We start from the raw sequence: 27,915 nt of genomic DNA, 5'->3' as shown, positions 1-27,915 counted from the left end.
TTTTTTTTCCAATCAAGACATATATATATATATTAATTCACCTGCAAGAAGAACAAATCACAAATGTGTTAATTAATTTAAAAAATTCAACTTTAGGAAAAGAATTTAAGGGAATTAATTAAAAACAAAAAATTGAGAAATGGGGTTTTTAAGAAAATAGTCTTGGGAAAATGTGCTATTTAATGACATGGTACCTGAGAGAAATTATGGTTTGAATAAGAGGAGAGAGAGAGAAACACCATTGTTGGGAAAAGGAGAGAGCTTGAGAGAAAGGCTCTGGTTTCAAGGGGAATAAACAAAGCACAGAGGAAAAGGTTGAATTAGAGTGGTTTCATTTATAGAACAAAACAGAAGAGGGGTTTAACATGCTTTGTTTTTCTTGTTTTCTTGTTTTCTTTTGGATAAAATGACAAAAAAGAAGTTTTACTTTTTTTTTTTTCTTTTTTAATTCTGTGTCTAATAAATTTTTCTTCATTAAATAATTAATTCATATACGATTTTAATTTTTTAATTTTGTGTTTATCGCATTTTTAAATTTAAAAATATTTATAAACATGTCTTTAAAATGTTTAATTTTGGATCTAGACATATTTTATATTGTCAAGAATTAACATATCTATTAAACATAAAATTAATTTTATTCAACACAATCAAACTCTAAATTATCAATTCGTTGTATTTAGATTTGTAAATATATGTGTTAATAAATGTATTTTTAAATATGTTCAATATAAATCTTAAAGTTAATGGAGGCTTTGGGTATGTACATAGTCTTTATTAACATTTTCTCAATAAAATTTTGAACATATTTAACATGATATCTTTTGTGGCATGAAAATAACTCAAAATATAAAGACTAAAATAGAATTTTAATCTCTAAAACTCACAAATCTATTTAATTTAGAGAGTCAAATGTAATTTAATATTTTTTCTTTCTTTTTTATGTGTTGGGTTTAAAACGTAAGTAGAGTGGTGAGTTAATTTGGAACCTTGGGTTGCTGTTCGATGTGTTCCAACGGTAACGGCTGTGTAGTGAAGTGAGGATAAGAAAGAGAAATTAGAAAAGAGAATTGATTTGATTTGATGCATGGAAGCGATTGGAGAAGCTGAGACACTTGCCTTATTGTCAAGCCAGTTGTTGCCTTTGCAACACAATTTTCTAGCCATGTGTTTCTCTTAAATCTACTCTTCTTTCATCTTTAACTTCAGATCGGTCGATAATTATTTGGATCTTATTTGATAATTAATCAATTAAATTTTGGTTGATAATTATTTTATTTTTTATTTTAAAAAGTGTGCTTATTTTCTTATGATTTTCTTTTATTTTTATTATTTCTTTGCCTTTAATTTTTAGAACACTCCTAAAATTTGTAAACGACAAACCATAGAAATTAATAGATGATGGAAGTGGTATCTATAGGTCAATTTTAAACAATACAAATGGTTACCAAATTATGAGGTCTTAGTTTCTAGTTTTTTATTTTTTATAATTAAGTATATAAACATCACTTTCATCTATTGTTTTATATGTTTTGTTGTCTAGATTTTTGTAATGTTCTCAAAATTAAAGCCAAAATTTGAAAACTAAAAAAAGTAATTTTCAAAAACTTGTTTTTGTTTTTTAAAAATGGGTTGGAATTCAAATATTATATAGGAAATATGAAAATCACGCATAAGAATTATGAGAAAACAAGCCTATTTTTTAAAGACCAAAAACAAAAGATAAAATGATTACCAAACAGTGTTTTGATTTTCTTTAAAAAAAAATTAAACTTATAAACTCCATCTTCAACTATCTTTAGAAAAAAATCAAAAAACCTATCTTCAACTTTGAGATTTCTTTGTTTTTGTTATCTGCTTTAATTTTTAACCATGTTTTCGAAATTTATATCAAATTTTTAAAACTACATACATCAATTTTTAAAACTACAAAAAATAGTTTTTAAACTTCTAGAATTTGAAATTTAATTAAGAAATTAAATATCACCATTAGATAAAAATGAATATCAAGGTAAAGAAATGGTGAGAAAACCAAAATCGTTTTTAAAGAACAAACCAAAAATAAAAAATGAGATCTTGAGACTTTGAATTTTCTTTAATATTCCTTTAGGCATTGAATTTATAAGTTATTATTTTGTTCATACCATTAAGAAAATACTAAATTGACATACCCATGAAATAAATTTTAGTGAAATTTGATATGAGGTGAGAAATAAGCTTTGTATGACTAGTAATGGGCATACTTCAAATAAAAAAAAATTTAAAAAAAAAAATCTATGAACTAAAATAGACATAAAATAATACACTAACTAAATTTATAATTCAAAACCAACTATTATTCAATGTAATGGTAGAATGAGGTTACCTATCTAAAAATGTTGTATATCTAATAATTGCGAAAGCCAACCAAGACATTATATTATGATAATTACTTCTAATATTTTTTATGGTATATAATTGTACAACTTTTTTTATATATGCATTGCTACTACTCTCTATGCCAAATATAGACTCCATAGTTTTAAATGATATCAATGTGAGTAGATTTTGTTTCCCATATCCCTTTTTCCTATTGAGTAAAGAGAGTCGATTTGTTCAATTTAAAAAAAAAAAAATGAGAAATAAACCCCTAACAAGAATACAAGGTAATTTTAATAATGATCCGTTATTATTTTGCCTTTTGACCTTTCAAAATTTTGAAAGATTTGTTCACATTTTAAAAGTATTTTTGAAGTATTAACCAAATTTCAAAATATATTCTTTTATAAAGTTGAGTTTACAAAACTCAAAAACTAACCAATTGAGATCGACTCTGTTTGGTAATCATTTCGTTTTTTGTTTTTTATTATATCTACTTTTTCTCGATTTCTTATGATGATTTGCATTTTTCTTAAGTATATAATAGTTGAATTCTTAACCAAATTCCAAAAACAAAAACAAGTTTTAGAAGCTATTTTAATTTAGTTTTCAAAATTTGACTTGATTTTTTAAATTATTGGTAAAAAGTAAATAACAAAGGAAGAATTTTGAAAGTGGAAGTAATTATGAGTAGATTTGAAGTAGAAGATAGACTCGACTTTATGACAAAACTAGAGCCAAAAAACCACACCCTAAGGCCTAACTGAGCATGGGAAGAGGGAAGGTTGGGCTAAAGCACAAACTGACCGGCTTGGCCTCAACCTCATGGCCAAGTATGAAACCGGTATCGACCCTCCCCATTTGATGAATAAGGAATGTTATGACCCAATTTGGGCCTTAGAAAGAAGAAAGTTTAGGCCAAAAACCCAAATGACCTCCTCGGTCGACCTTCCTCATTTGAGGAACAGAATATACACCCTAGTCTATTTGACTCCAGAATTAACATAAGATGGCAAGGAAACCCTAACATAGAAGCTCTAGGTCAAAATTTCACTATAAATATATCATTATGACTTTAAAAGAAGTAAGTTCATTCTCATCCACAGAACTCTTGCTATAACCTAAAGCCTCTTACTGACTAAGGCATCAAAAGCCATTGTGACAAGTACCATACTGATGTCCAAATTCTTGTTTTACATGTCATGTCTTCTCTGAATTACAAATTCATCGTTGTTATCACGTGAAGGTCAAGTGTATTTTTTCATGTCTAGATTTTGGCATCGACATAAATAAACCTACATTTTCACCTATACGTGCATTTAGCTTATTCATTGTTCTCCCTTGGAGAACACTTACTTCTCGATTAAAAGAATAAATAATTGAATTTTTAGTATGTTTTGAAATTACAGGGAAAAAAAAAGAACGAAAAACCAAAAATGATCTTATAAGATATCTCTGTTTTTAAATATACTGTGAAAAAAGAAACATGAAAAAAATCTTTAAGGGCTATTATATAAAAATAAAACAAACCAAAAAGTTTAAGTTGTTTCTTGAGTATTATTTTTATCATTATTATTAAAAAATAATAATAATAATATATGTAACATTTTTTGTTCCTATACTTTAAAAAAATAAAAATAAAATCACTGCCAATAGTTATAGATGAATTTTTCCATTCATTATTACAAAACTATCGATTCACCCAAAATAAACCAACGAGTGGAATCAATATTAATTAAGGTGAAAATAACATTGTAGGAGTTCTTCGATAAAAAGAGCTCTTATAAGAGATGTGTTTCTTCCACATGACGCGGACAATAATTCTCAAGATCCATCTTGGGAGGCATTTGATCAAGGATGAAGTGTCCTGATTCTCCGATAAAAGGGGACAGATCTCTATCAAAAGTGCCTATCATTTGGGTATTTCTCTAAGAAATGTTTGAACTCCTCCAATTTCTTGCATGATGGAGGCTTCTAAGTGTTGGAAGGATCTCTAGCAAGCGACGGTCAAACCTGAAGTCTAAATTACCTATTGGCGAATTTTTCATGACTTGATTTCCACCCTTTGAGAACATTTATGCTAAAGGAATTTATATAACTCTGTGTTATTTGTGCAGGTCCCATTCGAGTTTACGAGTCATGTGTTCTAGGATTGTAAAGTTCTATTTGGTAGAGAATTTAAAAATAGGGGATTTAATGAAAACAAATTTGTATTTTATATTTTCAGATATGTGCTTGGTAGCAAATTCAAAAATTGGATTCTAATTTAAACAATGGTTTAAAATGTATTTGATACTATATTTCTAAATCATGAAAGTAGTTGTGGTTATCCACTAATATTTAGATGACGATAAACTATTAATAATTTATTTATGAATATGATTTATGTTTAAAGAAAATTTAAATAATAATTATTTTGTAATATTATATAATTTATATACATTACATTATATATATATCTTTTTTAAAAAAAAAAAAAGGAATTGGGTCTATAATATGATAAACAGTATTTTTAAACGTGTTTATCTTTATTTAATATAATTCACATTTTAAAATTTAAAATTCAAAATCTGGATACGGTGAAAACATAAAAATGTTGTTTTTAGAATTTGTACTATTTGGATCACAGAATCTATAACAGTTTTTAGAAACAGAATTCGGGTTGTCTGCCAAACACATATTATTGCTGAACTCAATGAATTTAAAAACATAAAACATAATTCAAATTCTCTATCAAACAGGCCTTAGGTTTTGAAGGAAAATTTGGAATTTGTTCCTTCTCTCTAATATTACTCTATGCGACTCTGGTAGGGGTTGATGGTCTTGAATGGATTACTGGGAATGTCTTGAGGTTTAGTGCAAAAAGGGGTCCCCTGATCTAGATTTCTTTACGATGAGGATTGATTCTTTTCTTCTGGAGATTGATGGGGTGGAGGCTCCACGAGGGTGGTTGGAGTTTTGTCGACGTCTATTTCTTCCTCTGTCCCTCCTAGTTTTTGTTAGTCTCAGCCAACTACTGGCAATTGGAAACTGAATACGGATGCAGCTTGGTCTTCTGCGAATGTTGGGGGGGGCTCGGTGGATCATCCAAGATCACTTTGGTCGTGCCACGGGAGGTTGCAAATTTAAACATAATCATGCTTGAAGCTGAAGCTCTGTTAGAGAGTTAGAGAGATAAAGTGAGCTAGAAGAAATCCCTAGTTAAGGTCGATTCAGATGCACTGAAAGTTATTAAGCTTCTCACAGAGGAAGAGGTTTCTTTTACTGAGATTGGGGTTCTCATGGGATATATATATATATATATTTAAAGGAACTCTATTAATCTTGTGTGTTTTTGTCATGTTTTTTAAGAGGAGAACAAAATTGCTCACAATTGTGCAGCTTTGACATCCTCTCAAGGTTGTTTGTTCCGAAAAGATGCTTTTCCACATTGTTTCCTCCCTCTCCTTCAAGATGAGGTGTTGGGTGTGTTTGGTTCTTAGGCGGCCTAAAAAAACATGAAAATCGAGGCACTCACAAAACATATTTAGAGCGGAACTAAAAAAAGAATTTTATATCTCAAACCAATAAATAAATAAAAAACAATGAACCTATGAAAGAATATATTTCTTTCTATTCAATGTATTAGTATGTCAATAAATGGTAAGAAGTTGTTTTGGTTAACCAAACCCTAACCATGTTGGTTATTTTTTTTTCTTTTAGGAGGATAAATTGAATATGGCCATTACATTTATTTTTATATTTGTTTTTATAAATGAAGAGAGTTATCCATATATATATATGGGCATTGAAAAAGATTAATGCGAAAAAAAAAATGCAAAAAAAAGATGTGTAAAAGCATTTTACGTTAAAAGCACTTTACGTTAAAGCTAATTATATATGTTCCTTTCTATTTTTTTCTTTTTTTCTTTTCCTTTTTTTTTTTTTTGAGAAAAATATTTGTTCCTTTCTAAACTTTGTTGAAAAGTGTCCTTTAAATAGGCATCCGTTTCTTTTATTATTTTGGTAATAACCAAAAGAAGTTCAAAATGATACCTGATAAATCCAATAAAATTAGTAATAATAATTAGATATATTTTTTATTAGAAAAAAAAAAAAACATTAGTGACGATTGTCAGGAAAAAAAATGGTCCAATAGTACAAAATGATACATGATAATAATCTTTTATTGATATCCAATGTGAAGTTATAGGATGACGAGAAAGAAAAAGATAAATAGTTCGATAAACTGATCTCTATATTTATAACGATACCGATAATTTAAGACGACAGTTATCCTATCGTTCTGCATTGACGATATTGACAAAGTAATTTCTCTTGAAAATTTAGCACGTGTAATGCGCTTAATCGATTGCCATATTCAACTAATTTTTTATCGTTATAAAAGAAGAAAATGTTAACATAAAAACCTAAATCTACGAAAGATAGGTTATGATAATATAATGATCAAAATATGAAAATATATTAAATGATAATATCAAAGGAAAATCATACTTTACTCCACTGGAAAAATTCACTTGTGGTACAATTGTTTAATAACATACTATTTTAGAAGTACAAACAAAACAAAAACATATTCAATTGGGCATCATCGGATAATTAACTGATTTTTTTTAAAAAAAATAAGCTTATAAATACTAGTTTCATCCATAATTACTTTATTTTATTATCTATTTTTTAAAATGTTTACAAAATTCAAGCTAAATTTTGAAAATTAACAACCAATTTGATGATTATTTGATTTTTGAAAATAGTACATTGTTTTCTCACGGTTTTTAATGTTTTCTTGAGAAATGTAAAAGTCATAGTCAAGAAATGACAAACAATTAAGCATAATTTGTAAATTAAAAAAAATTGTTATCAAATGAAATTTTATGAGACGAATCTAAATTAGATTAATTATATCTCTACTTTTTTAGTACGACACAATTACAGTAATGAAAGATCGAACCTCTAATCTCAACAGAAAGAGTACATGACAAATACAGTTAAGCTAAGCTCAAAATTTTCTTTTATATATATCGATATTTTGATTTTTGAGTCTAAAAACATATTTTTATGAATTTTAAATCGAAAATAGATAAAATGACCAGCTGTAAAAATTTGAATTAAAAAAAATAAAATAAAATAGGAAAAGAGATTAAAAGGAGGAATTAATTGAAGGTAATGGTTGAAAAGCATGGAAATACACATTTAAGGATCTAAAAAACACAAAGAAAAAGAAAACCGACTCAATTTTCTATAAATCTGTGAGCGTTTCTTTCTTTTTCACGAAATGACAAAACTAAACTTAATTTTGGTACCCTTTTTCCCTCTCCAACGAGTTTAACTTTTCAAAACTTGCATCACACGGCATTCCCAGATTTTAGGGACGATTTGGATCGTAAATATATTTCATGAATATAAGTTTTATTTAATTAACATTTTTTTCTTTTAAATTTGAAGTGATTTGTTATAATTGTTAGATCTCGTTTGATAACTATTTGGTTTTTTTATTTTTTACGGTTTAAAATTGTGTTTGTTTCCCTACAAATTCTTACTCATAATGTTCATATTCCTTGTAAATGGAGGATTCTTAACCAATATTCAAAAACAAAAGTAAGTCTTTGAAAGGAAATTATTTTAAATGACAAAATTGTTGAAAATATTTATAAATAATAGCAAAATATGACCGTCTATCTTCGATAGACCACGATAAACTACAATAGACTACTATTGTATCTACATTAAACACAGATAGAGATAAATAGTGGTCTATCATGGTCTATCGCAGTCTATCACAGACAAACGGTCAAATTTTGCCATATTTATAAATATTTTGGTTCATTTTTCTATATTTGAAAACAACTCTTCTTGAAAACTATATTTATTTCTAGTTTTTAATTTTCGCTTGATTTTGAAAATAACTTCTAAAATATAAACATCAAAACATAAAAATCAATAGATGGAAATGATATTTGCAAGATTAGTTTAAAAAAAGAATAAAAAATCATCAAACAAATTTAATTTTTTTAAAATCATTATTTTTATTTTTTTAAAAAAAAAAAAGTATAAATAAAAGGACGAAAAGATGAAAAGGGTTCAAAATACGAGAACTAAAAATGTGTTCAACTTAAAAAAAAATCAGTAATCAGTGAACTATAGACAAATTAGTATGATGACATAAATAGTAAAGGCCTCATTTGATCATTATTTAATTATATTTTTAGTTATGCTGGTTGTCTCACATTTTCTTTATAATTGTTTTTAAATTTGTTAAGAAAATTTTAAAAAATCAAATCTTTAAAAACTGCAAAAATTTATGCTGGTTTGATAATCATTTAATTTTTATTTTTAAAAATTATATTCAATTTAATACTACTTTTTTATCATGATTTTCATTTTTTCTAATTAAACATAAAAATTCTTGATCAAATTCTAGAAACAAAAACATATCTTTTTAATAATAATAGCTAAAAATAAATAAACTTGAACTTTAAAACAATTCTTAAAATTGATAACAAAATAAGGAAATCAATAGATGAAAGCAATTGCTATAAGCGTAAAAGTTATGGTAGGTAAACAAATATAAAGGAATAGTGCGTAAACAAGCATAAATTTCAAAAAAATAGAAAACTAAAAACGAAATCGTTACTAGCCAAAATTTTTAAATTGTCCACTATCTTAAACTATGGTGGCATTGATTGATTTTATGGCTTTCTATACAAACAGTCTAAATAAATAAGGGCAATTACAAATATAACAATCAAACACAAAGTATTAGCAAATATAGTACAATGTAAAAAAATATATAGATGAAGCAAAATTTAGATTAATCTCTCGTAGTCTATATAGCTGGTAGGAGTAGTCTATAAACGATATAGTATATTATAGATAGATTTTGTTATATTTTCAATTATTTGAAAATGTTGTTATTCACTTCATTATTATTCATAAATTCTAAAAGTGTTATCTATTGCAATTACCCAAATAAATAGTTCCAATAACATAATTCTCTAATTTTTTTTTTTTAACATGAATAGCCTAATGGGCTATTATTTTACCCAGAAAAAAAAATATGACAAACTTATCTTTTTCAGACCTCCTTAACATTCACTTAGTTTAATGGTTGTATCGATTTAAATCTTGAATTAATAATTGTATTAATTTCAACTATTAACTTTTGTAAGTGTCATACACCCTTCATTGAGTTCTGTTTGAAAAAATCTTGTATGAAATTTATAATTGTATTAATAATATTAATAATAATAATTTCAACTATAATAATATTAAGACCAAAGTGAGCATTTGAGGAAGGCTTTTTATGGTTATAGACTTCCCACGACGGTTTTCTTTTCAAAACCTACATAAGTAAGGGAAGTTTCTCCAAAAATCCAAAAATTGTTTTCCTCATAAATGAACGCAAAAATCACCAATAAGTTTTGAAGAAGAAAATAATGTGAATTTGGTATATATAGCACTACATATTTGAATTTTCTAGAAATAAACTAAGGTATATTTGATAATGGTATGAACAAGACAATTTGTACGATACCGAATAATATATGCAATGTGCATTTATTTCAAATATATTTGTAAACACGTCAAAAAAACCACGGTATGGGCAATGTATATTTACATTTTTCATTATATTCGAGAAATATTTGAGATCTCAATGGAGAGATGATCAATTTTCAACTAGGAATACAAAAAGAAAATAAAAGAACTCTCCTAAATAAAGAAAAGATTAATACGAAATATTATGCAGTAGTTGGATACCAAACAAAATTAATAAATAACAAAAAAAAAAAGACAGTTAAAATTCAAAAATTATGTTAATAAGAAAAAAAAAATATTTCAAAATTTTATTGAAGAGAGAATATAATTAATAATATTTCAAAAAATAAAATCCTTATATAACTAATAGTAATTCTGGAAATGATATGGTTTTTATTTTAAAATATTATGAAACTAAAAGATGAAAGAGAATATCAAAAGATGAAAAATGTTAAAAAAAAAAAAAAAATGTTGATAAAATCTGGTTATAAAATATTACTAAATTTTAGGATATTTTTTAAATATTAGTTACATAGTAAGTTAGTTACTTACATCTTTCTTGATTTTAGGTCAAAACATTATATTCTTACATTTTTAATTTTTTTATAGAAAATATCAATTTATACCTCTTCACTTAGTTTAAGAATTGTAACAATATAAACCCTAAACTAATAATTATTTTTTTTCAACTATGAACTTTTGTAGTCAATATACACCCTTCATTTATTCTATTTGGAAAAATATAGTATAAATTTATCATTGTATTAATCAAACCTCTAAACTTTCATAAATAAATTCATTTAAAATCTACTCTTAATTTTCTATTAGAATCATCCATGCATTTACTCTAATTATCTGCTTTATAAAACCAACATTCATTTGAGAATTAATGCATATATAATTTTCAAAGATAATCATAGTGAATAGTCAAAATTGATTGGCTTATAAAAATTTAAATAATTAATGTAATCACACTAAAAGTTTCTGATTGAACGAAAGTTAAAGGATATAAATCGATAAAAATTCAAAATATAAATTAATACGATTATTAGTTCAAGATTCTAATTGATACAACCAAAGGAATTGGATTTCTATCACTTCCAAAAGAACAATGGATCTTAAGTAATTGGTTACTTGCATCATTGCTTCTTCATCATATAACTCATCCTTCATGAAATCCATGATGAAACTGAATCAATTTAAGGTTCAATTAAGTAAAGTAGAAAATCAAAATTAAAATCACCCAACCAGAATGAACCATGAAGAACGAACAAAACCGACAACAGCCAACCATAAACAATCAACATTTGTATCGAGCAAACACGCCAAATCAACCCAAATAAGTCAGGTTGGTCGACTTCTTCGGTTTCGGCTTTGAACTCCTAAAAAAGACGATGGAATTTCTTCGATTTGTTCAACACTGGCTTGTTAGCTAGTAATTCTCATACCAAGACAGAAAAAGGAATCCCAAATTGGGTGCATGAAATCAAATTTCTGTATTCCAATTCCTTTCTTGGGAGTTCCCAAATCCAAATTATACAGTATCTCAACATATTATAAAAAAGAAATAATGATGATAAAAAAAAAATAATAATAAAAGGGGACAACGGTCCACGTAGTATAGAAATACAACACATAGTGGCATGCAGTGAACAAATATCTCTCTTTCACCAATAATCTTGACTTTCAGTAAGGAAATGAATAAATTTGATTCCTCTCAGCTTTTAGGATCCGAAGCTTCACTATGTATTCTTTCAAGAATAATGTTACAACTGTTCATGGAGTTTGCATCAAGTAGCCCATGGTTCCACAATTTAATCATAAACAATCTCCAGCACCTGCCAACCCCAGAAGAAGAGTATGTTCAAACATAAAACATGACGGCTAGACGTTAACGGGTATGTGGGTATAGGGTTTACACGAAAACATGACTTAAATAACTCAAACTATTCTCCATTTCATACAATAAGGAGCATGTTATAGGAATCACACAGTGCCATATGCTGTCATTATAATTTAGATGAAGTGACAATGCAATTCACGACATTCTCCTCAAGCAGAAGAGAAAAGGCAGTTCAATAACATCTCCAGACACGGTAACCTTCTTAAATGGTATTCATGTTCTTAAAGGATTTTCGTACGGAAAATTTGGGAAAGAAGTTGAGAATTTGTGGTTCACAACATAAAGAGATGAGAAACTACCATAGTAGAGCTGGAGTTTTGACAAGGTTTGGTCCATGTAATTGTGAAAATGCCTCACAAGCCCAGGGGATATGGCCATCTGCCAGCACCCTAAAAATGAATAACACCATGTTCAGATAACATTATATTTGAAGATTAGTCCAATACAATTTATCCACATATAACATCTAGATCCACCATAATTCTTATCTATTCCTAAAAGAACATGCAGAACTAGTATGTTGTAAGTTTCTTTTCAAATTTTAATGTGACTTTGGACCTTACTTTTTTTTTTTTTTTATCTAAAAGTATACTGACAATAAAAGCTAGGAAAAATGTTTGTTGAATTACCGTTGCTTCCTGACAAATGAATTCCACATATGCATCATTCGCTTCTCATCCTTGGTTACATCGACAAAATCATCGAGCATCTAGATCAATGCAAAATCCAGTTATGTTTTCATCATATTGTTACCAAATGACTAGGACAAGGAATCAAAATCTATTTTATAGTCTCTCCACAAAATAAGGAAGAAAGCAAAGGTAGGGGTCTCGTGAAAATTAAAACACATTTTTACTTCTAAAATCAAGCAGGACAACAATAAATGATCCTGCGGAACTGAAAACAAAAACACATGGGAAGATCACATTTTCATCCTTCCGCTATTTCCCTCACCCATCCGCCACAACGTCCTCCATATTGAACTGTGACTGGTCTCGAGTTAATTTTAACACGTCCATACAATCTCGACTACCCAGAACCAATGGATGAAGGAAACATAAAACACAGCATAAAGGACTTCTCAGGCAAATGTAAAAAGAATCACAATGTACGACACTTGCACCAACCCACCCACAACATCTAGTGTAATTGGATGAAGATGATAACACAAATGACAAAGGTCACTACCATTGAGCAAAACATTACTAACACTAATGGTCAGACACCCCAAGCAAAAGAAAAGAAAGCAATAGAAAAGGACCTCATGGGAGAGAATCACACGCTTACAAGGTTACAAACCCCTATTAGTTATCAGATGTTATCAAAACTTCAAACCTTACCCTCCTATCCTCGAGATCTGCAACATCATCATCAACTTCATCTTCACTATCTCGATCTGATAACACTTGTTCCAATGCCATTGGCTTCAAGTATGTCATTAAATATTGGAAAAGAAATAATTAAACTAAGAATCATATGCATTAACAATATAACAAAACAAAAGATCTAAAAGAGAAGAATTCCAAATGACTAACAACACATGGATGCCTACTCATAGAACTTAGCAGTACCTACCTCAGCAAGAATCCCATCGACTCATAACATACTTAAGACTACTGCAAAAACATATCAAACTTTTTCGAAACAAGCCAAGATTTAAAACATATCAAACTTTTTTGAAACAAGCCAAGATTTACAAAACTAGACAGTCAAGACTGTTACGTACATATCAAAATCTGGAAAAAGGTTATCTAAGGCCTAAATCTGTAATATGACATACAGTAAGATAAAATAAATAATAAAGAGTGCAAATAATTTTTTTGTGCTTAAAGAGCATTGAATATTAGAAAAGTTCGATCCAGGAAGTCATCATGCCAGTTATACCCAGGTGACGTGCTATAATGGACAGGACAGCTTCCCATCTGTTATGAACCATGAAAATTTTACCAATCAACAATAAGATAAAAAGGAATTCACCTGAGCTCTGTGGGAATGAAAGAACTGTCTCTTCCTTAAGAGGGTACAGCTAAAAGACAATAAAAACAAAGAAAAGAATCAGATTAAAGTTCATATCTTCTAACTACAGAACAAAATCCTTATAAAATAAGTAATTTAAACTAGTTGTTCTAATGAGAAGTACAATCAATTCCAATCATTCACAACTTCATGGGATAACAATGCTCTTAGTAGGCAACAGAAAATTGATGTCAGAAGAATGAGTGATTTGTCAAGAGTAAACTAAACGTCAAGCCAAAAATTAAACTAAAAAGGAAAGGGATCAACTACCATACTTTAAGAGCCATTCAAGCATCTGTACTGTCTCTATCATACTTTAAATTTTTGTTTCCAGCAATTATCTACGTTTCTTCTTTCGAGTCCTAAGTTCCAAATTGATGGTTTTACTGCATTCATTAACAAGATTTTACTTTTTCTTTTAAAAAAGATTCACAAAGCAACTAGTTCTCTCTCTTGTTTGCTTAGTAAGCACTGGTAAACAGTTGAAGCTCCAAAGAAAGGAGTTGCAACAATATCTGCTACCAGGGCAAGAAACCGTAAGAATTTCAAATCATGGGAGGGTGAGCACTATAGTTTTTACTTTTCCCTCAAGCCCTTTTTCCCCTTTTTGGATGATAAAAACAACTTTCATGGAGAAAATTGAAAGAATACATGAGCATATAAAAAACCAGCTCAACAAAAGAAGTCCACCTAAAAGAAGGGAATCCGTCTATACAAAATAGAACCAAAAAATTACAAAAAATCTTTAAAATTGAAGCTAGGGGGAAACATGAAATCTAACTCAAAAAAAAAAAACAGAGTTGCACGATTTATTTTAGATTTAACATTTGTTAGATATCCCAATCAAAAGTCTGAAAGAAATCGCTCCACATGACTCGCGCAAACTCGCATCTCCAAAGAATGTGAACCAAGTCTTCCTCTGCCTTCCGACAAAGAATACAACAAAACAGACCAACTAATGAGGGCATCTTCTCCACAAGGCGTCCAAAGTGTTAATGCTTCCATTTGCCAGGTAAAGAACTTACCTTTCTTAGGGATCTTAATCCTCCAAAGAGGAGAGAAAACCAACTCACCTAAGGGAGAAGGATCGATATTCCTACAAAAAAGGGAGTTGCATGAGAATCCCTCCAAAGGATTGAGATTCCACACCCTAAAATCCTCTTTTCCCCATCTAAAAACAACTGCCTCAAGCAAAGACAAAAGCAAGGCCACATCCATCGCTTCTCCATCTAATGAAGAACAACGAAATGTAAGCGAAAAGAAGACAACTTCTAACTAAAAAATCCAACACCATATGATTTTTAAAGGACGAGAGGTGAAGAAAACGCAGGAACATCAAGCAGAGGGGTCTATCCTTCACCCACCGATCTTTCCAAAAGTAAGTATCCTTCCCCTCCCCCACCAAACAACAAACCGAAGAAGGGAGCTTTATTTATTTATTTATTTACTTTTGGTAAGAAGTTGAGCCTCATCGAGAAAAATGGAAGATATTAGAGCATAATAATAATAATAATAATTTAAAATAAAATAAAAATTAGAGACCGAAGCTCAAGGTGCCATTAAACCTCACTACCTCCCAAACATTCTCTACCTAGTCTCTCGATCTCTCGAAAAACTATTTCTCTTGGAGGAGTTAGTTTCTTTTTTCATTTATCTTGTCAACCCTTCTCCCTTGGAGGAGTTAGTTTCTGTAGGGTCTTTGGGGAGAGAGGCATAATAGTCTTAAGAGCGAAGGAGCTTAATCATTTGATGTTTGGTCCCTCGCTAGATTCCATGTTTCCCTATGGGCCTCAGTTACGAAGCCTATTTCATAATTATTCTCTTAGTTATATCTTGCTTGATTGGAGACACTTTGTGTAGGTTGTCTCCAGGTTTTTTTTTTCTTTTTTCTTTTGTGGGCTCTTTTTTGTGTCTTTGAGTTCTTTCAAATTTTTCTCGATGAAAACTTGGTTCATAAAAGTAAACCATAAGGTTTCAACTTAAGTGCATCGGCTAAACTGGAAGTAACCACCTTTAATGCTTTCACACAATAGAAACTCAAAATGATTTAATATGAATCTTAATAGGACTTGCATAAAGACAAAATTTCTGCAGTGATGGAAAAAGACAGGTAAAACATACTGTCTTGGGTCTGCACGTTCAATCGACAATTTTCTTGTCTTGGCAAACTGAAGCATGGTTGGTGCGACATTGTGCCCTGATATTGATTGTACGCAGTCAGGAACATTGGATGAATGCAGAGTGGTACTTAAAAAACCTGCAATATTAATGCTACTATGTAACATAATCTAGAAACATCAAAACATGGATACTGGCAATCGAAGCTGACATTCTCACCTGATATTTGAGCCTTTTCACCTTTGCTAGATTGAGCATCTGAAACAAGAAGGTGGTTGCTCAATAATGATATCTGTACAAGAAGGAACTATATAAAATCAAGTGCCAGAGGCGGCCAAGCAAAAAACTCACTCCAAAGCCCTTTTCATTATCATTGGCATCTAAGCAACACAATAATATTTCAGACTTGAGACAGAGAATTGTCAGAGGGTACTATTCAAAAATATCTCAAAAGACAGTTTCAAACAATAATAAGTAAGCAGTTTATCCTGCCCAGAGAACATCCATTTAGGTATGAGTAAGATCTAATCTTACCACCCTCATATCGGACCTTAAGGATAACTGATGCAAAAGCCAAGGCTCAGGTTTCAAGAGTTCCAAAGATGCAGATAAATTGGGCTAAATAGCCTAAATTCTAGAAAATTCTCAATATCTTTGTACCTCATTTCAATAATACTACTGAACTTTAAAAGTTGCATTAATACCATGGACTTTTCAAAATTTTTCATACTGTTAAGTAGGTGGATGGAAAATGTTTATCCTTACCCCATCATTTCCCTCTTCCATTTTCTCACACTTCTCTCTCTCATCTACTTCAATCTACGGCCTAACACTTTCTCAATCTCTGAAACAGAAAACTAACCCCTTCCCTTCTTTTCCAATTTCACTTCCAAATCCCTCTTCCTTATTTCCCTGATGGAATGTACTTTGGGCTATTCTGGCCCCTTGTGATTTTTGAAGATGCGAAGTATTTATAAATTTAGAAGTTGGCATACGAATGTGATACCACAGAATGATGAACTGACGTTTTAATATGAGAATTATATGTTAATAATCTTATTTGTTGGGATTATAAAGGAATAAATGAATTTGTGGGGCTGTATCATGTCATTGCTGCTTTATCTATGATATCAACTCAAATTTGTTCAATGTGAAATCTGAAGTCATTTTTCACTGAAGTTTTTGTTTCCTTTGGAAAATAATGTATAAAAAAAAACATTGACGGTTAACTTGCCATACTATACCAATTTTCACCTTGAAGAGTTATTTATATTTTGTTCGATTCTGCACATTCATCAACTAGTTTTAACAAAACGCAACCTGAAGTCTCGATAGGGCAGAGGGATTTGGAATTGAAATTAGAAAAGAGGGAAAAAAGGGGGGTGGCTTTAGAGATTGGAGAATGGAAGAAGAAGATTAAGAGAGTATTCCAGAAGAGAGTGAAAAAAAGAGAGATAGGGAGTGCTAGGCCATGGATTGAAAAAAAAAATGAGAGAGGAAATGGAAGAGGGAAATATAGGAAAGAGAGGACATGGAAGAGGGAAGTGAGAGTTTGGATAAACTTTTTCCATCCACGGACTAAATGGCAAGGGTATTTTTAAAAACAAAAAGAAGGAGAAGAAAAAGAAAAAGAAGGAGAAGAAGAAGAAGAAAAGAAGAAGAATGGAATCAAAGCACAAACTTTAAACTATCAGCTAATCTCTAGGACATATTATCTCCTACCAGGAGACGCTTCTAACAGACCATTTTCCTACCATTTGAAAGACATGGTAGTCTAGGGTGATCACTGCTTTCACATATGAAGATAGCCTTACTAGGGTGGACAAGATAAGGCGCCTAACCAACTAATGGAATGTAAAGAGGATTCCGCGCTCCATCACAGAAAGTTCTCTTAATGACAATTGTGTGGTCCCAACAAAATCAGAGACGAGGAAAATAAGTCAGAAAATCCACCCTCAATTGGTACAAATAATGGCCAAGCCAATTTTGCAAAAACGACTATGACAGCTCCTCCAGAACAGCGAACCAAAAAATTACAACCCCACGCTTTACCAAAAATAAGTAGCACCCAAAATAAGACTACAAATCTCAATAAGAATTACAAAAGAAAAATATCACAGAGGAGAACAAATAATGAAGAAGCACATACCATCCGCCTTGTCCGAATATTCAGACTCTACAACAAAAGGATGTATGTGCTTTGCACTTTGAACTGCGCTCTTAACATTTTTGCATCTGAGAGGTCTTGAGCTGAAAAAGCATATTAAAACGATAAAAGTTTCTCATTCAGATCAAGGAGTTAAGAAGCAACATTTCAGGATGACTAACCAGAAGAAGAATGTCTGCTGCTTTGGATCAATGCCATCTGCGATGATCTGATAGAAAATCAACTCATGTCATTGTCAAGCCAACACACAAATCACTAGACCTTATCTAAATATTAAAGCACCTTTTGTCACATAGTAGATTATATTTTAATCTGAAACATTGCCCCTGTTATAAAGAAGCTCTGACTGTCCTTCCAACAATAGAATACAACTCTTGGCGTATTTAGCATCAGATTCAGTTAATGTACCTTCTTTTTTAATGAGGAAACAGACTTTTCATTGTGAAAAGATAGACGTTTTTATTTGAGACAAAATACACATGCTTGCAAAATATTGTAACTTTACCTTCCCAAATTATCTCAAAACAGGGATAGTAAATATAGACGCCCCTCTAAAGTAAATGAAGAAAGAAGTAAAGAAATCCTGGAAAAATAAATATTATATCGAACAACTGATGTTTGCACGGTGGTAACAGAAGTATTATAATAATACATATGAAACTGTTCCTACCTCAGACCTCCAAACATCAGTCTTCGTGGAAACATTTACAGCTTGATACTCTTCAGTTACCTACCAAAACTTGATCAAATCAATGTTTGCTCAGCCATAAATAGATGATAAAAACAACTTGATCCTCAAAAAAGTTACTGACCCAAAATTCAAAGTTGAAGAGATCGTGTAATGATAATAAGTGACATCTCAAGCCCTGTAAAAGAGATAGAATAAGTTCATTAACATTTTGCATTCATAAGTTTTCTAACATTACACATACATTCACCAACATAGTTCTCCCAAGTACAGCCTCACATACATAGAAAGAGATGGAAGTTACCTTAAAGCTTGCACATTTAACCAAGCAAAATGGACAGGAAAAGTCTTCGGTTACTGCAAGTAACAACTCCACATGAATAAATCAGAGCCAAAATGAGCAGCATAAACAGGGGATAGAAAGAAATCGAGTATTGACAGGCAGGGAAGAGAATTTTTTTTTTTTTTTTTTTTGTGAGAAATAGCATCAAATTTTTAAAGCGTAACATGAAAAAAATATATATATATTATAGAGACAAGAAATACCACACCTTCAGTTTTCTGCAATCTATTATTGTAGTACCTATAATTGAAAATAACATTTCCCGCCCTCAACCTGAAACATAAAGAACAAGAAAACAATGGCAATGCATACATTATTCCATAAACATGCAACCATTTTGAATTATACTTTTCTGGACGAATATTGCCATTGCAAATTTTGTGATCTACAACTTAATTAATTTCCTGAGAGTCAGAGACGATACTACAAAGACCCATGGATTCAACTCTCAACTTAATTCCTAGGTAAATTTCTCAGTTGTTGCACAGGACACTACATTGTGCAGAAAAGTAGGAGCAAATGAAATAAAGCCCCAGTGATAAGGCTTATAGACTAAAACCCAAGGTGAACTCTCAAGGTACTGTCATATATTCTAGAATTATACTTCCTTTTTTATTTTCCTGCTGTTTTTCCTCACAAGTAGCCATAGTTGTGAAACCCCCTTCATCGTCTTTTCAAAAGCCGAGAATCTGACACCTTAAGAAACCCCATATGCTCAAGTCTGCCACTCTCAAAGGCATAATATTGACTATATGTCGTTGGATGTTGTCAAGCGACAGTTTGCTCATGCAAAAGCCTGAGTTTGTTTAGGTTATGTTCAGCTCTTGGTAGAGAGTGTTGCATTATGATCGAGGCGGTGTGCCAGTGCTTGTAAATCTCCCATTCCGAGATAAAGACATTTTTGTGGCAGACTTGTTTCCTTGCCGTGTTGTGGGGAATTTAGCTCAAGAGGAATAGCAAAATTTTAGGGAGGTTAGGAGTTTGTGGGAAGGGGTCTGGAAGGTAGCTAGGTTTAATGCATACTTATGGGTGTTTACTGCTTATTATCCGACCTTCTGTAATTATGAGTTTTGTTTGATCCTCTTGAACTAGATTCTGTTTCAATAGTTAGTGTTTGGACTATTTTTTCATTCTTTATACCCACGATATAATAATAATAATACCCTTAAGATAACTAATTCCTACCACTTTCCTAAACCTGAGAAGAATGTTAAAAAAAGTAACGATACTTTCTTTTTACTAAGAATTAAAATTCCTTTAAAATGATCAAGTATAAAAATGGAAAAATCCTAAAGAAAGCACCAAGAGAGATTAAAAAAAAATAATAATAATAATAATAAACCGTTGGAGGATCATTGAAAAATGAAACCCCTCACCTATTGGCAAGAAACTATAAAAGTTATTACGAAAGTTCCCTGATGAAGGTAATCTCTATGATAACTATGATCCATCTAATAACCATTCGGGCTTTGGTTTTTGGTTTTTTTGGTTTTTGAAAAATTAAGCTTATAAACACTCCTTCCAATAACTTTTTAAAACTGTTTTCAAAATGTAAGCCAAATTTACAAATCTAAAAAATAATCAATAAAAAATTTAAAAAGAAAAAAAAAAATAGTTTTTAAAAACTTGTTCTTGTTTTTGGTTGTTATGAATTCAAGTGTTTCTTAAAGAAAATGAAATTTATAGTAAAAAGTTGGTAAGGAAACAACAATTTTCAGTAACAAAACTAAAAACAAAATTGTCATCAAATAGCATGTTGATATCTAAAAACTTAAAAAGAAAAAAGAAGAAAAACTAAATGAAACAGAGAGACAGGGTATTACCGAATCATATGAGATAGTGACGAGGAAGGTATTTCACTGTACGTGTATGAATCATACGGAGATTTATCCCTAGCGCCAAACTCTTCTGCAGAAATTGTGACCTGTACTTGCTGTGCTGTATGCTTTTGAGACCCAAAAATTAAGAAAGAAATAAAGAAAAAGAAAAGCAAAGATAAGTGGTCTGAAAGATGAAAAAAATGATACTTGATACCACAAGTAAAATAAATTAAAATTGGTAGTCAAAAGACTCAAAACAGACCATAGAATCAGAATTATATGGAATTTGAAATCCTACACACTTCTCTCCATCCAAGCAACTCGTCTGCAAGACAAAATAAAAACTAATAACATAGCAAGTAGTGAATAAGAGATTGAGTGTTATCACCAGCTAAACATAAATAAGCAGCAGGCAATGAAATGACATCAGAATACGTTTTATTGTGGGGAAAGAACAAACAAACAAACAATTGATCAAACCTTCACAACACAAGAGCGCATGTCAACAGTTGACATTATCTCAGCCCTCTGTCCGAGACCAAAATTTGATGAATTCTGCCACGAAATGTAAAGTGATTCCAGAGGTATCTTGCCCCATAAGCAGTAACCTGCAACCGCTACCTCCAAAGAAGAGCAATTGTAAAAATTTCAAACCCATACACAGAACACACCTACAAATCCATTGGATCAACTATTTCAAAGAAGAAGTGAATATTTCTGATATATAGATGTCATTTTTTTGTGAGACCACTGATCATTCGCACATATGAAAGGAAGAAGGGCAAGAGAGGAATTCTGCTCGGTAAGGGAGATTGAGGTGGTGGGGAACATTGGGTGGTTATGTATTTCAGAAAAGGAAATTCTGTGGGGACCACGAAGGGAGGTTCAAAGAGGGTTTATGATGGAAGAGGAGCGGCTGAAGAATTTTGGCTAGAAGGCTGAAGCTAGGAGAGAACTATAGGCACTCTCAAATGTGCTTAGGTATTTTATGCTTTTTCGATTGTGCTTTCTGTTCTTGTGCATTTTCTACTGTTTTGAGACTATTGTTGCCACTTGAACTATTGTGTTCTAATTTCTGGAATCACAATATTTCAGGGAAGGCTACAATCTCCTGTATTTTGGATATGGTTGGGTTTTTCTGTATACAGGAGATCTAGAAACCTAACGTTTCTTTTCTTTTCTTTCTTTTTTTTTATTTTTAATAAGAGAAATTAATATACCTAAACTGAAACATCTCTGCCTTGAAAAATATTGCTTTCTAGCAAGAGCCTCTATTGATTAGAAACAGGATTCCGATCAAGACTAGAGGGACGAAACTGCGGGCCACAGCAAATTTTTAGAATATTTGGAATGGCTCGCATCAAATAAAGTTAAGATCGTCATGTGGGAGGTTTTTTAACAGCGTGAACACTCATCATAAAGTTCAAGGAAGAAACCAATAGGTAACTCTCCTCAAGTTTATGTACTTTGTGCGGGACCAATGAACAAAACAGCACCATTTTCATCGACTGCTCGATGGCTTCTAGGTTTTGGTTATCCCTTTTTAGTGCCTTCATCAGGCATATTATCCTTCCCAGTAATTCCATTAGCCTTCTACATAATTGTTTTGATGTTCACCTCTTCAAACCTGAAGCTAACTTATATGGATATATCTAGAGCTCTCTTTGGAATTTTAAATTGGAAAGAAACTATAGAAATTTCCTGGATGCAGAGAAGTTGTTCCCAGTGTTTTAAAAAACCCTCCAGGGCACGCACCTAAGCTTAAGGCGTAGGTCTAGAGCCTAAGGCGCCTTTTGTGGAGCCAAACCTCAAAGCCCTGGGCCTTGGGGCTTTTTCATTAATTTTGAAAAAATGGTAATAATTAGGTTTTTCCTTCTTTATCAACTAAAAAAATCAAATTGCTTAAGCCCCAGAAGACTATTGCTCTTTATTACTCTTTTGAGCTTTAAAAAACACTGGTTGTTCCTTGTTGTGTGGAAAAATGCAATATACTGTACTGCTTTGATGGTCCCATCTTGGCTTTTTATTATCCAAACAATCTTGCAACCAAGGGTTTAGTCCTGTATTCTGTGGTTCCAATAATTCCTTATCACAAAAGTAATAGCACTTTAAAAAACAAACAAGCAAACCAACAAGGTTCTTAATTATCCCTCGAGGCAAGGGTAGCATCCCATTTTTCTCGTACTCTTTTTTATATAACTCATTACCAAATTACTTCAAACTTTGAGCCCAATAAGAAGCCAAGTTTTAGCATGGATTATATTTTGGCACACCAAAATCAGAATCAAGATGTGGAATCATATTAGACAGTAATAATCATAAAATAAGCAACTCAATGGAGGATAAGGCATACCAGGAACAGATGCCATGTATAAAGGCCCATCAACTGAATCTACACCAGACAAAGTATTTGCAGATCCAACTGCAAGAAGTAGCACATAGACCGAATAACAAAATACACTGTATAAATTTGGGCACCAGTAAAAGTTAAATGTGAAGGCCTACCACAGCTAACAAATAATATAGCAAGTGACCCAGATTTTGCCTCCACAGCTAGCTTGTTAATTTCAGGAAGGATGAAATTAGCTATAACTTGAGAATTGCTTTCCACTCTGTTAATGCCAGTTAAGAGGCAAGCTCGACTGAAGCGATATACACCAGAGAACTATTGGTTTGAGGAATGAAGAAAACGTATAATTAGATGTCATAAAAATGTTATTAGATGTCATAAAAATATAAAACAAACGATAGGATGCACTGTAAGCCCCCATTTAAAATGCAGGATACCACCTAATAATCAACTTGCGGTCAATGATCAAACAGAGCTGAAAACTGCCACAATCATTCTTACCTCGGCAACTGCAATGTCAGAGACCAATCTTCCCAAGATGACATACATAGGAAACAGATTCTGTGTCTGGCCATTAGCACTTGAAGTCCTAGAGATCGAAATTGTCATCTGGATCCTAAAGATAACAGATTCAAGATTCAGCACATAATAAATTCAAAACTCCGAATCCAGTTGTAAAAAAGAAGCACCATTAAAGAAAAAGAACATAATTGACAAGAGACATGGCCAAGAACAGAGGCATAGAGCTTCAAATGGAAAACCAGCACAACCATCTAATGAGGAGAGCGGAGCAAGAAAGACTTCATACTAAAATGAAATTTAAACAAGGTTCTTCAATGAAGTTTTGTTCTAAAAAATAAAGCAATGCCATTAACTACAGCAATTCTAACTTGTAAAACAAAAAAGTCCAAAAGATTTGGACTACTCTTCTTCTTTTTTTTTCATGAAGTTTCTGTCACCCTCACTCGGACAATTGTCTCCCCTCACTATAGCCACAACTTAAACATGTCCTTTAAAGATCCCTCGTTTCTTTAATTTATCTTAATCTGATGCTTCACAAAATAAAATCATTAGTATACCATTTTATTTTTACGTGTTGTGCACCTCACCTAACCCAAAAAAACATCAGTGAACACGAAAGTAGTGAAATGATATCCAAGGGACTAAATGATGTTAGCCATTTCTGACATGAGTGCTAATTCTTCCAATGGTTGACGTAGACAATTTTTAGAAATAGAAACAAAATTAATAGCAATTACCTTCTCTTGTGTTTTGTCTCTATTTTGTACCTTAAACATCTTTGAAGAAACAGGGGCTACATATGAACAAAAAATAGGTATTAGTACAAAATAGGCCATACAATGTAAGTATGACAATTGAAAATTATTTCAGTTCAAAATTTACTCAAGATAAATGAACATGAGACAGATGGAACCACCATTAAGACTATCTGAACTTTCATATTGATCGCAAGTTGTTCTTATGAGTATTGCCACATTATATTCATCGAGTATAAAATCCATTTGGGGAGAGGAAAAAATAGCTAAGACATTACATTTCTAATAGCACGGCGCTGAAGAATGTTATAAAGTTCAACTGGCTTGCAGTAAAGCGAGAAGCTCTCTTCTGCAGCAATTTCCTCTTCTTCAGATAGATGAACACGAGATTCTACACGGCACATCTGATCTGCGTTTCTGGAACAGCTGGGAGAGCAACTAAAGATTACTAATAGGCAACTGTAACAAAGCTGGAACTAGAAGAAAGAAGAACAAGAGCAGCCTCATAAAAAGGTAGACAGCCAGAAATCATGGAGGAATGCAAAACAAAATTTACACTTCTCTCTAAAGCATATAAACTTAAGCACTGCAGGTTCTTCTCCCAAAATCACAACCCTCCCTGACACAGTAACTTCTTACACTAGTTCTCCCATATGTGTTAGTGCTTGTACCAGCAAGGAACTATGATTTGAAGCTACATGGTACATCCGGCCATAAGAAGTGCTAACTTTTACAGCTCATCCGAATTTTGAAGAAGTCAAAATATTTCTCAAATGGTATGATCCTTCAAAAAAAATCAAAGCTACAAACAAATTTTTCTTCAATTACATTTCATTAGAAAGCTCAAGTTGAAAAGACTGGCGGAAAAAAATAGCACATACGAAGTTTCACGAGCCACGAGAGGTATGCCAGGCATTCTTCTCCAGCAATTCCAATTACAATCTCATGGCAACTATAGACTTATAAGGCTTGACGCCCCCAACACATGCCCTTTAGGCCTTTACGCATCAGCAACAGAACACTGCAACATTTTAAACGAAAAAAAGAAGAGAAGAAAAGACAGAGCCTCAACACTAATTCAAAATATCACTACGCAGAAACAACACAAGAACCCCCATAGTTGTTTCGCTACTGATTTCCATAAATTTGCGCTCGGAATAAGATGTGAGCTTCCGAAGCTGAACCGTTTAAAGTGTAGGAGCTTCAATTTAACAAAATGGGGAAAACCCAGTTCTCAAACAATTTTAGAAGCTCGAAGTTTGAGGCAGAACACGTTTTAACAGCAGAATCAAAATTACAGATAAAATTAAACTGAAGGTAGAAATGGAGGTGCAGAAATGGGTAGAACAAGAGGAAATTTTCGAAGTTTAACATCGACTTGGTTCCATTGATAGTAAAAGCTTACCTACTGTAGCTCAGTGTTGTCGATGTTGTTCCTTTGTCGGTTCGAGCAGAGAGAAAGAGAGAGGGAGTGAATGACGAAATTGGCGATTGCAAAACAATAGATTAAAATTGGACTCACGGTCGCAGCACCGGGAAAAGTGACATTTTGCTTTAATTGCAAGAACACCCTCGTAATTTCTTTTTATGCCAAGTAACCCTAGTTTTATCGAATCAAAAAATATCTAAACTTTTTAAGATTTCAAAATTACCTTTAAACTTTCAAAAAAAAAAAAGTTTTAAAATATCTCTACCTTTAATTTTGGATAAAACAAAAATTATTAGTATTTTACGTCAAAAAATACTTCTGAACTTTCAAAAGTTTCAAAAATACTCTTAAACAAACTATAAAAAAAAAGGTTCAAAAACACTATTATATTAGTATATGAACAGAAATCGTCAATACTCTCTTGCTTCTCTATTTTTCTTCTCTTTTTTCTTCTCTCTTTTCTTCAATACCCTCTTACTCTCATTTTTATTAATTGTTCAAAACTTTAGCTAGAAATCTAATGTGTTTGAAACTATATTTACATTTTCCTATTGATCGATCCAGTCTTATCACTTGTACTACTCAGTAGTATAGGTAGTATTGATCAATAATTATAAATTTTATTTGATCATTAGAACCCTGCGGCATGTTCTTACTGTCACATATCCAATTTTCATAGACTTGTTTTCCATTCCAGAAGGAATTTGCATGTAAACTTCTTCCTCGAGATCATCATTCAAAAATGCATTCTTGACATAAAGTTGATAAAAGAGGTCAATCTAGATTTACAACTAAGGGTAAAAGGATAGGTAGAACGTTAATTTAGCAATGGAGGCAAAAGTCTCTTAGTAATCTATATCATATGACTAGATGAAACCCTTAGCAACAAGTCTTGCTTTTAATCTTTTAATATTGCCATCTGACTTGTACTTAACTGTGAAAATTCGCTTACAACCAACAAGATTCTTTCCAAGAGGAAGCGTAGTAATGGTCCTTGTTCCATTACTTTCAAGAGCTTTGACTGCTTCATCCACAGTCTTTTCCACTGAGGATCTTTTAGTGCATCTTGAATAGTATGTAGGATTTGATTGTTATCCAACTAAGTTACAAAGACTTGATAAGAAGGAAGAAACTTCCGATATGCATATTTTTCAATGGGATGACTAGTATAACTTCTGACACCTTTTCTTTGAGCAATTGGTAATCTTGCATCATCAAATAACGGAGCCATAGGAGCAATATTCTCACTAGTGCGATTCAAAGAGAATGAGTTTGGTTCAGATGTTTAACATGTTGGGGTTTTCAAGGTAGCCTATTTTCTTCTTGTATAAATAATCGAAATTTGACTTTGTGAGACTTGAGGTTTAGGACATTGTGAGACTTCTGGTAAGAAACAATAGGTTGGTCAGACATGGAAATAAGTAGCTCGTGTCGAAGATGAGGAATTAGGACTTCGGTCACGATAGGATTAGGAGCAGTGACACAAATAGACTTAGGTTCCAATGGATCAAAATCAAATTCTTTCATATTCTCCACCTGAATTTGAGACTTGGGAAAAAAGACTAATTTTCAAAGAATGTAACATCCATAAATGTGTACACTATTCTAGTGGTTGGGGAATATAACTTATTTGAATCAAGACGCCCTCGTGTTACCTCCAAGACCAATCACACGATCAAGAGTCAAGAAGCTACATTTAGCATTGAATTCTCGCATACAAATAGAGATGAACTCAATTAAGAGGATTCAAGCAACAACTTATCGAAGGCTTATAAGTGTTTCATTTGATTACTACAAGATGAAATTGGTTGAGCTTTGTTAAATTCTATTGGTGTTATTTTATTTGCAGACGTACCTTATTTTTTGGTATTTTTATTTTTTGACCAATAGATATTTTATTTGGGATTTGA

General features: G+C 31.6%; 1 protein-coding gene across 14 annotated transcripts; it reads right to left on the bottom strand.

The window, feature by feature from the left end:
* Positions 1 to 11,356: 11,356 nt before the first annotated feature.
* LOC120069381 (polycomb group protein EMBRYONIC FLOWER 2) lies at positions 11,357 to 26,122 on the bottom strand. 14 transcript variants are annotated; one of them, XM_039021181.1, is made up of 23 exons: positions 25,458 to 25,951; positions 25,216 to 25,378; positions 24,855 to 25,002; positions 24,559 to 24,614; positions 23,801 to 23,915; positions 23,455 to 23,614; positions 23,303 to 23,371; positions 21,430 to 21,566; positions 21,212 to 21,274; positions 20,953 to 21,074; positions 19,338 to 19,402; positions 19,091 to 19,143; positions 18,911 to 18,964; positions 18,769 to 18,828; positions 18,260 to 18,306; positions 18,081 to 18,181; positions 16,151 to 16,189; positions 15,935 to 16,010; positions 13,775 to 13,823; positions 13,138 to 13,221; positions 12,427 to 12,506; positions 12,097 to 12,186; positions 11,357 to 11,732 (listed from the first exon to the last, which is right to left on the bottom strand). In XM_039021181.1, the coding sequence occupies exons 2-23, from the start codon at positions 25,281 to 25,283 to the stop codon at positions 11,612 to 11,614; spliced, it is 1,857 nt and encodes a 618-aa protein (XP_038877109.1). In that variant the 5' UTR covers positions 25,284 to 25,378; positions 25,458 to 25,951; the 3' UTR covers positions 11,357 to 11,611. The 14 variants fall into 14 exon arrangements, with proteins under 14 accessions (XP_038877109.1, XP_038877061.1, XP_038877126.1 ...); XM_039021133.1 differs by having other exon boundaries at positions 15,935 to 16,070; positions 25,458 to 25,950; XM_039021198.1 differs by having other exon boundaries at positions 16,172 to 16,189; positions 25,458 to 25,949.
* Positions 26,123 to 27,915: the final 1,793 nt, after the last annotated feature.

Source organism: Benincasa hispida, chromosome 1, assembly GCF_009727055.1.
Source record: "Benincasa hispida cultivar B227 chromosome 1, ASM972705v1, whole genome shotgun sequence".
Lineage (NCBI taxonomy): Eukaryota > Viridiplantae > Streptophyta > Magnoliopsida > Cucurbitales > Cucurbitaceae > Benincasa > Benincasa hispida.
This window is presented reverse-complemented; position numbering and strand designations above follow the sequence as displayed.